We start from the raw sequence: 13,430 nt of genomic DNA, 5'->3' as shown, positions 1-13,430 counted from the left end.
GTAATAATAGGATATGGCAGACGTACCTTCTCCCTGCTCTTTCCTCTTCAAAATATCTAGCAGATACCGTATCTGTGAATTTTTCTTACCATAAATAGAATCAAGGGTAGTAATTACCAAATACCGTAACTGTGAATTTACCAGATAAAGAATTACCGTATAAGGAGGACTCACTGTATATATATAGTCATTGTTTTTCATGACTTAACAAATATATTTCTTATAAGTATGGTGAAATATGGTATATATGTATGGTGAAATAAGTTGCATATAACAGTAGCATATAAAACAATACATAACAAACAGTGAAACCAGCTGATACTTATTAATAAAAAATCAATATCAATGGTTTTGGGTATCTACTGATATCTTCTATACCAAAACCACGTCGATAACAAGGCTATTGTAAATACAGTTATGTAAATACACACAACTACCATACTCAAATGCTTCAATGTAAAGACACTATTTTCAGGGTTAAAAAACACTGATATAAAAAAATTTCCTTCATTTTCACATTTATAACTTTTTTCAAATCAACAAAAATACAATTAGCTTAACAATGCAATCAACATGTAATATTACCAGTTATGTTAGAAGAACTTAAGCTAATTGACAATAAGTTAACCAGAATAATTTGCATGAGTCATGGAAGCTGAAAGAAGAATTTCAACATGTAAAATATATAAATTTCATTACATAGTGACTGAAACAAAAAACAAACACCTGAAGAATTACTGTAATGTATTCTTCTCAGACATAAACTTCATCAGACTAGACATTAAAAGGGTTGCTGCTTAACAAAAAGATCTGGTATTTTTAAATATGTAGCCTGATGAACACAACAGGAGCATCAATCTTTACTGAGGTGGTTTCATAATGGAATACAAAGCATCAAATTATTCAATTTCTTCCCAACGTATACAATTCCAAGTGCACTACTTTTTTGTCTGCTTTTCCTTCCTTTCCATACTTATGGTGTTATCCTACCCTTGGTTCCAAACTCCTTATATCTTATATGAAGGGAAGAGGAGGGGGAGGAAAGGTTGAAGAGGAGACAGAGAAGGGGGGGAGGAGGAGGAGGAGGAGGAAAAGGAATTGGAGATGGAAGAGGAGAATTAGGAGAAAGAAGAGAAATAGGAGGAGGAGGAGGAGTAGATAGAGAAGTTGATGAAGCAGATTATCTTCTCCCTCTTCCTCCACCTCTCCCACCACCTTTCCCTCTCCCTCCACCTCTTCCTGCCCCTCTGCCTCTCCCTCTTCCTCTTGCTCCCCCACCCTTTCCTCTTGAATCAGTGATAGCACGATGCTTCTCAACAAGTGGTGTCAATACAGGACTACAGAAGATGCAGCCACTTGCAGTCAAGCTGTGGTCCTTGAGTTTACTCTTACCCTGAAAAATGAAAAGGACATATTAATATACAATAATAATTAGTTAGGATGCAGGGATGACCCGTCATTCAGAAGGTGCCAAGATAAGAGGGAGGGAGGAGGGTGGAGGGGAGTGGAATATATAGGAAATGGAATGGGTGGGAGTGGTTTCTATGCCTTTTTCTTTTTGGCTACCCCCCATGTAGGGGGAAAAAGCCTTTGGTATATGTATGTATGTACAATCAGTTGTACTGGGACCTTATTTCTGGCAGAACTTATACATGCTGGGTGGCTATATTTCCTTATTGTACAAGGGTCCTCATAAAACAAAGTCAACCTTTGATTTTTGTGGCTTTGCTAGCTGCAGTTTCGACTATTCAGTGTGGGCAAAGCACAGCTGGCCTACTCAAGTTTTGGTGTTGGACTTGTTATTTAATTACTGTTTATATGCTACTCATATCAATAACACAAAGCTAGGTTATCTGGATACATACAAGTTATTTGGGGTCTACAATCTCAAAAGGATCAACAACAGGTACTTGCATGACATGATCCTGCAAGATTATCCAACAACCTTGCTGCCTATATTCAAAGCCTGTCAACATCTTCACCTCCATGTGGAGAAGCATCCCAATGGGGCTGACGCTCATTCTTCAAATTGGATTCAAGATCTTTATCAACTTAACAGCATTTTCTTCCACCTATTCACTTCAAGAGAATTGACAACCAGATACTGCTTTCCTCCTGCTAGTACTACAAATTCATTCCCACAAAAACAGTCCCACACTAGATTGTATTGACAATGTGAGAGGGCCTGGGGCCTGTGGGGATGCATGTTTCCATTCAATGAAACTCAAGACAACAATTACTATTTTTGCCATGGACACTAAAAAGAAAAGCAACTCAAGTTATTTGTGGCCTTAGCTATCCTCATTTGTTCATTAGTAATATGTTTTGCTTCTCTCAGAAATCAGTCCTGGTTTAGGGATCTATTATCAAGGTAAGACATGTGTAACTAATCTTTTATCTTTTTACACTAATGTCTTCAAAGCGTCATATAACAGTGATAGTTACAATGTTATTTACCATGACTTCAGCAAACCATTTAACAAGGTACCCCACCAGAGACTAAATAAAGTCAAAGTCCATGGCATAGGAGGAACAGTGTTTGAATTGATTAGAGCATGGATTAGCGACAGAAAAGAGCAGGTCATCATAAATGGTGTAAAATCCAAATGGGGTATTTCACCAAGACTGTTTCAGATCCCTTATTGTTCATTATATATATAAATGACTTAGACAATGGGATTAGTAGTGATGTTTGCTCAACTATGACCTGAAAATTTAGGACATACTCTGTAACAAGAAGGAATTGCTCGAGGACCCAAAGTTGACACTGTCCCCAAGATACCTTCAACAGAGGAGGAGGAGGAGGAGGAGGAGGAGGAGGAGGAGGAAGAAGAAGAAACTTTAGTACAGTTTTAAGTCAAGTTTTGCCCAATCTTCTTTCTACCCTTTTTGGACCACTGTACCACCCAACAAAATTTGTTCTTGAAGTGAGAAGATTTGCAGCAAAAAAAATGTTTGAATGCCTCAAATAACTGTTATCTTATGACATTCTGGTGATCTAAAAATGCCCATTGGCATAGTTGGATTAAACCTTGGATAAAGAAATTGAGGAAACATATAGAATAGGTAGATACTTAAAAGAAAAGCAATATAGACCACTAAAAGTAAAACTTAGGTCACAAATGACAGCAGAGGAAGTACTCTACAGAACAGCAAAACTAGCAAACAGTGAAAATCACAAAAATGTATGGATAAAGAAAGAAATGAGTGTTGAAGAAAAAACAAAACCTTAGAAATGAAGCGAAGGAAAAAAATGAAAAAAGAACTGAAGCTGAAAAGAATGATTTTTTTTGGAAAGTGGTGGACCTGAGGCTGAGAAAATGGTGCATCACGAAAAAGGAAACAAAGCAGACAGAAAAAGACGAGAAGTAAAAAAATTTAAATTAGCCTATACCAACATAGATGGAATGATCTCTGGACTGAATGAACTAAATGATTACCTGGCATCAGAAAAACTGGACATAATGGGAATAGTAGAAACCAAACTAAAAGGTAATCTACCACCTTACACTGTGGGACAAGGACTATACAACTGCTGGATGAAGAATAAAAAGGAAAAACAAGGAGGGGGAGTACTATTTCTGACCAAGAAAGACTTAAATGTGACAAAGTTACCAGAAGGAAAAAAACAATGTAGAATCAATTATAATAGTAGAAAACAACCACATAAGTAGAAAATCTGTAGTGTATGTGGCCCCTAAAACACAGTCCTGGACACAACATGATCATTCCAAATTGTTGGAAGATACTAAACATGAACTAACTGATATACTGAAAGGAGGAAATACAGTAATTATGGGTGATTTTAACTCAAAAGAAATATGTTGGGAAGAAATGACAGTGAGGGGTGGAGAGGATATATGGGGCAGCATACTACTCGATATGACCACTAAATACAAAATGACTCAGTGGATAAAGGAAAATACTAAATACAGAAACAATGAGGAACCTTCGAGATTGGATTTAATACTTACGTAAGAACTTGAAATTGTAGAAAGAATAGATTACAAAATACCAATAGGAAAGAGTGACCATGTACTAATAGAATTCAAACTAAAAGAGCAAAAAGACCTATGAAGAAAGGAGAAACATAGAATAGGAAGACCAATGTGCAGCAAAATTAATTTTGAGAAGCTTAAAAAATTCTTTCATGATGCAAACTGGGAAAAATTCCTAAATGAGGAAACAAGGATGGAAGAGAAATGGAATATACTAAAAGAATTTTACAATGAGGGTGTGATCAAATATGTATCACAACAAAAGCAAGAAAGAACATAAATACAGAACTGGTACAAAAAAAAAAAATGTAGTGAAGCTAAAGATAAAAGAGACAAAGCATGGAAAAAATGAAAAAAAAGACAAAAAATTGAGCAAATGGTAAACATACATGAAACTAAGAAATGATTATGTAAAAATACACAGAAAAGAAAAGAGAAATTATGAAAAGAAAATAATAGAAAAATGCAAGGAACAACAGCAACTATTTTATAGATATGTGAAAAATGAGGATAGTAATTAGAGACAAATTCTCAAAATGGGAAAAAATGATAAGTGGTGTTCTATAAGGGTCAGTGCTGGCTCCAATCATGTTTGCCATATACATAAATATGGATGAAGGAGTTGAATGTTATGTGAATTTCTTCGCAGATGACGCAAAAATATTGAAGAAAGTAAGAACAGAAGAGAACTGTGATTCATTACAATCAGACCGAGACAAAATCTGGAAATGGACTCAAAAGTGGGAAGTGAGCTTCAATATTAAGAAGTGTAGCATAATGGTGTTTGGAAAAAGTGAAAACAGAATATTATATATATATATAATGGGTGAAGGTGAAACTGGGACAGTAGATGTGGGTTTCTGTAAGTGCATATGGACCTAGTAATGAGAAAAGTGAAGAGGAAAGGGATTTATTTTTATTTTCTCAGAGAGTTTTGGGAGGAATGTCGATGTAGTAGTGTTGGGAACTGTCAATGCTAGAGTAGGGGATGAACCAAGTTTGGAGTGCCAGGCAAAAATTATAGTGGGGAAGTGACGATGGAGATGTATTTAGAAAGGAAATTGATAATAGCAAACATAGTGTCTGAGAAGAGAGTCAAGTATAAGTGTACATGAGAAAGGGTAGAGGATAGAAAGGTGGTTGACATGGCATTAATTAACTATGTTGTGGTATCCAAAGAAAGGACAGGAAGAGTTCTGGATATCCATGTTCTTGGAGGAGAGAGTGGAGGTGTGTCAGGTAATTTTTTGGTAGAAGAGAAAATGAGAGTGGAAGAAAAAAGGGCTGAAGGCAGAGTGGTGCTCAGAGTACACAACTTGAATGAGAAAGAGAAGGATATGGCATTAATTAACTATGTTGTGGTATCCAAAGAAAGGACAGGAAGAGTTCTGGATATCCATGTTCTTGGGGGAGAGAGTGGAGGTGCGTCAGGTAATTTTTTGGTAGAAGAGAAAATGAAAATGAGAAGATAAGTGCAGGGGGGGGGTAGAGAGTTGGCAGATAGGGCTGACAAAAGATTGTTGGGATGGTTTGGGCACATGGAAAGAATGATTAAAGATAAGCAAAATGAGTGTGGATGGAGTGAACTTGAGAGGATGACCAAAAAATGAGATGAATACATAGGGTGAAAGAGGCTTTGAGCAAGAGGGGGATGTCTGTTGAGTGGGGAAGGGAGACAGCAGGTGATATGTGTGAGTGAAGAATGGTAGTGTATGGATTATATTTTGATGCAGCCCAAATTGGATTCACCATGCCTTCTCTATTTTTCACACAAGGGGACAAGGAGGAGGGTCATAATACAAATGAAGTGGCCCTCCTATGGATGTGGTGTCTTACTTGATATTTCTATAAGCTATTTAAACTACACTGTACAATGAAGTGACTGAAGAAACCAGATTGCCAAAGATAGCAATGGAAGGAGGAAGCTCACTGTCTGAGCGGGTTAGGGCGTCATTACTTGCAGTGAAGGTCGAGGTGAGGGCGGTTCGAATCCTGCCACTGGCGAAGTTGAACCAAGGGGGTGGTACATTAAATTCCATACTACAAAGCCCTCTGTGAGGGGCACCGTCCTAGCCTCCCAATAGGGGGGGAGTGTGTGACATTAAACCATATCATCATCAGCAATGGAAGGAAGAGTCAGGGGTAGGTGCCCACTAGGAAGACCAAGATACTGATGGATTGATGGAGTGGTGAGGTATAAATTAATCCTAACCTGCAAGACTGGAGAGAAACAGCTGAAGACAAGCCAGTCTGGAGAGGCAAGCTAAAGCAGTGATGGCACTGCAGTCTTGATAGTCAACAGAGTATTTACACTACATTGCCATTAAGCTGCAACCTAAAGATGGCTAAAATAACCATCAAACCCTCCAATGATAATCAAATTTGTTTCAGCTTGATTTTCAAAATCTTGTTGAAACAGAGCATTGGTTATAAAAGTTACCAATTTCACATTTTCCTATAAGCCTAAAAACTATCATCCAAAACCTTTGCTCTACAATAAACAAGGAAAAAAAAAAATTAAATGTCACCCAAGAGTATAAAGTATTCACAAGAAATTAGTGCATTGTCGAATTGCAAGGCAATACAGTTACTAAAGATAATAAGTTGATTATTCTCAATAATCAAATACCATTGCTAAAACATAAACTTTTAACCATTAAATATGACTTCAGATGCTGAACCTGTTAACCCATAGGGTACCACATAACTTAGGAACTTTATTCTGGATGATGATTTTCTTCATTGGAAAGAGCCATGCAACTTTATTCATCTGAGAGACCCACCCCTCAAAAAGTTAAAAAAATTCTGTTATTTCACTTAGTGCTGTTACGCCTACATTGTTTTGCTAATATGAGACTAATTTCTTCAACTGAGAGAAACCTCCATTCTTTAAATGGTTAATATTAAAGTAAGTGCTACATTTAAGGCTATACTTTCCAAGCAACACTGATCCTGGCTAAAAACATTAAGAAAATTCTTACCTCCTTGTATTCCACACTAACATTCTGAGACCCACACTCATCACATGTTTCAGAAAGAATCTGTACTTTGCTGGCTTTCTCAAACACATTAATGATAACATCACATCTGAAACATATTAATTAAGAATCAGGTTTCAATGAAATCAAGAAATAAAGAGAATCAAGTGACTAATGTACCTGAATGTGGTGGTCCTGCAAATCAACAACAGAAAAGCTGTTCATTTTCAAAACCTGTCAACTTCCTCACCTCCATTACATGGAGCCCTGTTCAAAAAACAACTTGTTCACATTTTCATACATTACTGTACTTTTTTCTATGCTTTTTGACCTGAAAAAATCACATCCATTTTTATCTCGAATGTATGGAAGCATTGTTGCATGGAGGATAATTTTTTTTTATATCTTACCAAAAGGACCAATATTGAGGCATTTCTAAGCATATTTTGTAGTATAATTTTTTATCTAAGATAGAGCAACAACTTAGGTACCAAATGAAAGAACAGAATCTTCTCTACATAAAGCAACCAGACAACTTCAAAGGAGGAAAAACTGTGTTTCACAAGGTGACAGCCAAGACCACACTAGTAGATCTCATTGGTCCAGAATCCCACCTTCTGTTAGACATCCTCAGCATTGGAGCTGACTGGCACCTGGATTGGGTTGAATCATGGGCAGGGAAGGAAGACTACAAGAAAACCTTGGAATATGTGAGAAACCTCATAGTAGTGAATAACATCACTGAGCATGGGGTTAAGATGATGAGTGAATTTGCAAATGTCATTACAACAGATCCCAAGCAGAGGGAATATCTCCTCCATGCTGTGGAATACAACAGACGTCACTTTAACCACTTCCATACGGTACCGCACAAGTAGACGTCATGGGGAGCGAGTGTATTCGCGAGGCTGCCATATCGGCGTCTTGATTATATTTATTGTAGTCGCCCCTCCATAATGACATTCTTTCTAATTCTTTTGTAATCGCATTTTCTATGGTTATCAAAATTCACGGGTGAAGAGAGAACGATCGATATAAGCGGTGACTATATTTTATGATGCGAGTATTATTACGACACGTCGTACGGCTGGCATTGGCTGCTGCCACCGAGATCTAAGTCCATGACGCCTACGTGTGCGGCACCGTATGGAAGGGGTTAAAAGCTTCAAGCACACACTTAACAAATGACTGTGTAACATAATTTTGATACCTATAATCATAATTATTTTGGTAGTTTCAGTTGATAATTTGACTTGTTGCAAAATTATACTTTCCACTTTGTATGTGTCAAATATATGGAATTTTGTTATTTTTCTATAAATATTATAAATAACACGCCTTTTTTGTACAATGTTAATCAGATTGTACACATTCAAAAGAGCATCAAAAATGCTTTAATTTGGTAACTCCATGCAAAAACCAAGTCTCCAAGTCAAAAGTTTAAAAAAATTTGTATCTATTAAAAGTCATAGGGAAAATTAATCAATTCTAATGGTTGATATATGTAGAAGAGATCCTGCTCATTCATTTGGTACCTAATTTGTTGCCCTATCTTGGATAGATAAAAAATTATACCACAAAATATGCGTAGAAATGCCTCAAAATTTACCCTTTTGGTAAGATAGCAAAAACTTTCAGGCTCAATTTCTATGATTGCTCAAACTAATTTTTGGGCCAATACCCACTAGTCAGAACCCAGAAATATTTCTTCCTTGAGTGACTTATGGGCTAATCCAGTTATGCAAAAGAGACCTAGGGCAATGGACTGATTCAAAGATTGAGTAAATAACTCTTTCATAATTGGGTCCTACCAATAAATGAATAAATGATTAAATGGAAAAAACAGTACCTGGAAATTCAATATATCCAAGAAAAAAAAGCATGCTAATGCAAGATTAAATGGACACACCACATATAAACCATGAAAAGTCACAATATTTACCTATTGCATGCTAATTTCCATTTTGGTCCTGAAGAAGGATCCAACACCAGGATGCCATTGGGACACTCCATGCAGAGAGAGACTCCAACATTATCTCTCCCAAACTGACATGTGGGATGGGAGCATAGATTGCAGCCACTTCCCTTATTTGTATCCCTGTATGGATAAAACAACATTTTAGGTATACTGAGTATATCTATATTCACTAGTGGCACAATCAGTAACATTGGTCTTGCATTCACTTAACCATGGGTTAAATCCTGTATTTCTCTCTGATTTCCAACAGTAACTTGCCTACCCCAACAGCCCAAGCACATAAGGCAGGAGGAAGAGAAGGAAGAAAAAGTGAAGAAAATGGAGGAGGGAGGTAGGTAGGTAGAGAGGCAGGGAGACAGAGATGGTAGGAGGTTGAAAGAGGGAGGAAAGGATGTAGGATGGTAGGAAGGGAGAGGAGGAGGAAAATGAAAATGAGAGTGGGGAGAGAAGGACATAGTAAAATTGATCAGTTCATATGAGGGAAATAGGTAGAAAAACAGAGGAGACTTATATCTTGGCCTCAGCTTGGGATGCCAATCTCACAGGGCAAATGATATGCTTTGGATATAACTGGATGATGATATTCTCTACCAGTGAAAGGCCATCTCTGGTAAATGCCCATCACTGGTTCTGGTTTACATATATATGTATATGTATATATATATATATATATATATATATATATATATATATATATATATATATATATATATATATATAATACAAAAGGCAGGAGATATTTAGGTCCATAATATAGCTAGGTTCATATACAATAAGGCTTTCCTTGCTCTTTCCAAAGAATCTTATTTAGATTCGGCATTCAAACTATCCTCATCAACCTTTTCATCTCTGTTTTACACATACACGATTGAGCTCTGACTTAGCGCTTTGTTGTTTGAATCAGGAAAAACACCTTGTAGTTATTTTCTGGATGTAAGGTTGTGTTCTCGAGTGATCGGTAAGGTATTCAATCCAGTATTTGAAAAAATATATATATATATATACAGTTTTTGGCACGAAATGGAGGAAAGTAAAAAAATAAATAAATAATAATGAACCAACAAAGAGAGGATTAGATATGAGTAGAGGGGAGTCACCAATGGGAGTGATCCCAAAGAGAATGTGTATAAGTGTCACTCTGAAGATGACTCAGAGCTATGCAAGTAATGTTTTTTTGGGCTTTCAGAGAAAGTAGCAATAGAAAAAATTATGGATATGGAAAGATAAACTAGGGTTAGCAGGGCACTAAGGAATCGAAACATCAAAGTCATATGGGCCCAATGGAATAGTGAACTGGATATTGAAAGAATGTATAGATGAACTTACAGACAAAATACAGAAGATAATTGACTTCTTACTCAAAGAAGGAAAAGTACCACAAGATTGGAAAAGAGCAAATATTGTACCAATATTGTATTGTATTATGCCTAGTAGTTTTGAGGAGTAAAAACAGATCAAATTTGTGGTACATGATCTTCTCTGTCTAAATCCAAATTGTATCAGATTTAGTAAATTGTTCTCCAGATGTTTTATCCATTTAGTTTTTATAACTTTTTCACAAATTTCGTCTACCGTGCTTGTATGGGAAACAGGTCTGTAATTTGTTGGGTCTTCTTTATTTCCTCCTTTATAAATTGGTACTATATCAGCATTTTTCCAGTCTTCTGGTATTTTTCCTTCTTTGTGTGGGCAATTTATTATGTTATATATTTTGTCTATTAGTTTTTCTTTACATTCTTTTAATATCCAATATGCTATTCTGCCCAGACCGTGAAATTTCCTGACATCAAGGTTCATTATTTGATCCATTATATCTTTCCATGTTACTATCATGTCCCTCATGGGGGGGTCACTTCTCTCCCTTCATCCCAATGTTGCATTATTTCTCTAGTGAAAACTGACTTAAAGTGTTTGCTCATGATTTCAGCCATTTCTGTATATTGGCCTAGTTTCACTATTTCCTGTTTATTTTTTAGTTTCCCATTTACATATCTAGAGTAGTTTTGGCTGATCCTTACATTTTTCTATTGTCTTTCATAGTTTCTTATTTCTTCCCTGAGTATTTTTGCACATTTGTTCCTTTGATTAATATTTGCCACTTTCTAGTTTTTTTTGTCTTTTCTCTATCTTTTTCAAGCTTTATCTCTTATGTCTTTGGGATGAATGGGTTGATTGTCTGTTCCTACATATACAAAAAACTTTTGATAAAGTCCCACACAAAAAACTATAAAGAAAACTGGAAACCATAGGAGGGATACAAAGTAAACTATTGAAATGGATGGAGGACTTTTTGCACAGAAAAAAAAAAAAAAAAATGAGAGTAGTGCTCAGAGATAAGAGTTTTAATTGGGAAGAGGTAATTAGTGGAGTCCCACAAGGATCAGTATTGGCTCCAATAATGTTCTCTATGTGAATGACATGAACGAAGATGTGGAATGTTACACGAGTTTCTTTGCCGATGATGCAAAATTGTTAGTGCTGAAACTGACTGTAACTTACTACAAAGATATCTGAACAGGGTTTGGGAATGCAGTCAGAAGTGGGAAGTGAAGTTTAACATTAAGAAATGTACCATAATGGAATTTGGAAAAAGTAAAAGGATATCAGCACAATATGAAATTGGTGCATAGGAAATAATGAAAGTGGGATCTCAAAAAGACCTGGGGGTGTTCATCACAGAAGATATGTCCCATGACAAACATATAAACAAAATTGTCAGCAAAACCTATAACTTGTTAAGATCAATAAAAGTGTCTTTTACTTACTTGGATGAGAAAATGGTAATGAAAATAATAGTCACACTGATATGGCTTAGATTGGAGTATGCAGCAACATTATAGTCACCCAATACTAAAAAGAATATAAGGAAGAGTGAGAGAGTCCAGAGAGCAACTACAAAGATGGCCCCAACACTATCAAAAATGTCATATGAAGAAAGATTGTCAAAACTAGAACTACCGACTTGGGAACAAAGAAGAGAAAGAGGTGACTTGTTGACCATCTACAGAATTATGAGGTGTGGAAATCCTTGATAGAGATGACTTACTAAATTGGGATAAGAGAAACACAAGAGGACATGGTAGGAAACTCAAAAAGGCCAGTTATAGAAGAGGCCTGTGGTGGATGTATGGAACATACTAGACAAAACAATAGTGTATGCAAAAACAATACAAGAATTTAAGAGCAAATTAGATATGGCAAGATACAGAGTTGGAACACCACGAGTGTATCCTTCCCATAAGATACAACTAGGTACACATACATAAAACTGGGTCTTGGACAGAGACAGATCACTTCAAAATGTTAAATGATACTAAATCTTCATTAAACGAGATGCTAATGGATGGAAGTAACGCAGTACTCATGGGTGACTTTAATTGCAAGAATTACAGTAAAAGCTCTCTTATCCGGCATCACTGGGACCAAAGGCATGCCGGATACTCAAAAATTCCAGATACTTGAAGGGGTTGCTAAAGTAAGTGAAGGGGTACAGAGATATGTCTACAATCACCCCCTTTACTCACTATCAATGTCAATTAACATATAGTATTACATATCGTAACATAAACAAAGCATCACATGATTGTGGCGTCACGACCTCACTTGCCAACATACATTTCATCACTAGACACTAACCTTCTCTGTACTTTTCTTTTCTGAAGGGGTTACTAAAATATGTGAAGGGTTACAAAAACACTATGCCTACAATCAACTCAATTTATTCACTATTAACATTTAACATAACATAAATATTTAACTAAACATAAAAAAAGCACATAAACAAACAAAACCACCTCCAGTTTATCACTATCCTCTGTACTTGTTTGCCGCTCTTTCTTTCCCTTACACTTTAAAATAGTTTCATATGTCAGCTTGTTTGCAGTTTTTTCCTCCTTATTCCATGCCGAGTCTTGAATCGGTGTAGCCAACCATCTGAGAACTGGCATGTTTCTGCTTCACCAATCTTCTTTGCTAGGTCGCGTCCTTTTTCTTGCAGCATGGGGCCTGTTATTGATACTCGTTCGGATCTTTTCAGGCAAAACCACTCGTACAACACTCAGTCAATCATGTCCCCACACTGATATTGTAAAGTGTGACAGTTTTCAGCAGCTTTTGGGGTATCTGTCCCCTTCATAAACTCACGTAACTTCTTCTATTGGGCCTTAATATTGTAGATGGTTGATGAGCCTATACTGAATTTGTCCATGAGTATTTTTCTGTTTTCCCCTTTCTCTAAACATTTGCAAATGTCCACCTTCTGCCTAAGTGTAAGCACATCACGTTTCCGTTTATCAACCTTGGGCATGATGAAAGTTTACAGGGGGACACTTGAGGAAGAATGTAGCTAAACTGAGCGGAGACAAACACAAACGTGGCACATGTGAGACTGAACAGCGTGGGCAGTGGGCTGTGGCGGGTGGCACGAAACTGACTCAGACAGTGGTGCGCTCTGGTAACGGTGGGAACAATTAGAGC

The 13,430-nt window shown here is 36.7% G+C and overlaps 1 protein-coding gene across 4 annotated transcripts in view; it reads right to left on the bottom strand.

Annotated features, from left to right (window-relative positions):
* Positions 1 to 493: 493 nt before the first annotated feature.
* Top3beta (DNA topoisomerase 3-beta) overlaps positions 494 to 13,430 on the bottom strand; it is a 140,492-nt gene continuing 127,555 nt past the window's right edge. For 3 of the 4 annotated variants that reach the window (XM_076205732.1, XM_076205730.1, XM_076205729.1), the window contains 3 exons: positions 8,919 to 9,074; positions 6,980 to 7,085; positions 494 to 1,393 (listed from right to left, as the gene is read on the bottom strand). In XM_076205732.1, the coding sequence (XP_076061847.1) occupies positions 1,181 to 1,393; positions 6,980 to 7,085; positions 8,919 to 9,074 (475 nt within the window). In that variant the 3' untranslated portion in view covers positions 494 to 1,180. The remainder of the gene's footprint in view (positions 1,394 to 6,979; positions 7,086 to 8,918; positions 9,075 to 13,430) is intronic. The other variant, XM_076205733.1, reaches the window with a different exon arrangement.

Source organism: Oratosquilla oratoria, chromosome 22 (assembly GCF_046742065.1).
Source record: "Oratosquilla oratoria isolate Oo_2021 chromosome 22, ASM4674206v1, whole genome shotgun sequence".
Classification (NCBI taxonomy): Eukaryota; Metazoa; Arthropoda; class Malacostraca; order Stomatopoda; family Squillidae; genus Oratosquilla; species Oratosquilla oratoria.
Note: the sequence above shows the minus strand (reverse complement) of the source record. Positions and strands in the feature narration are given on the sequence as shown.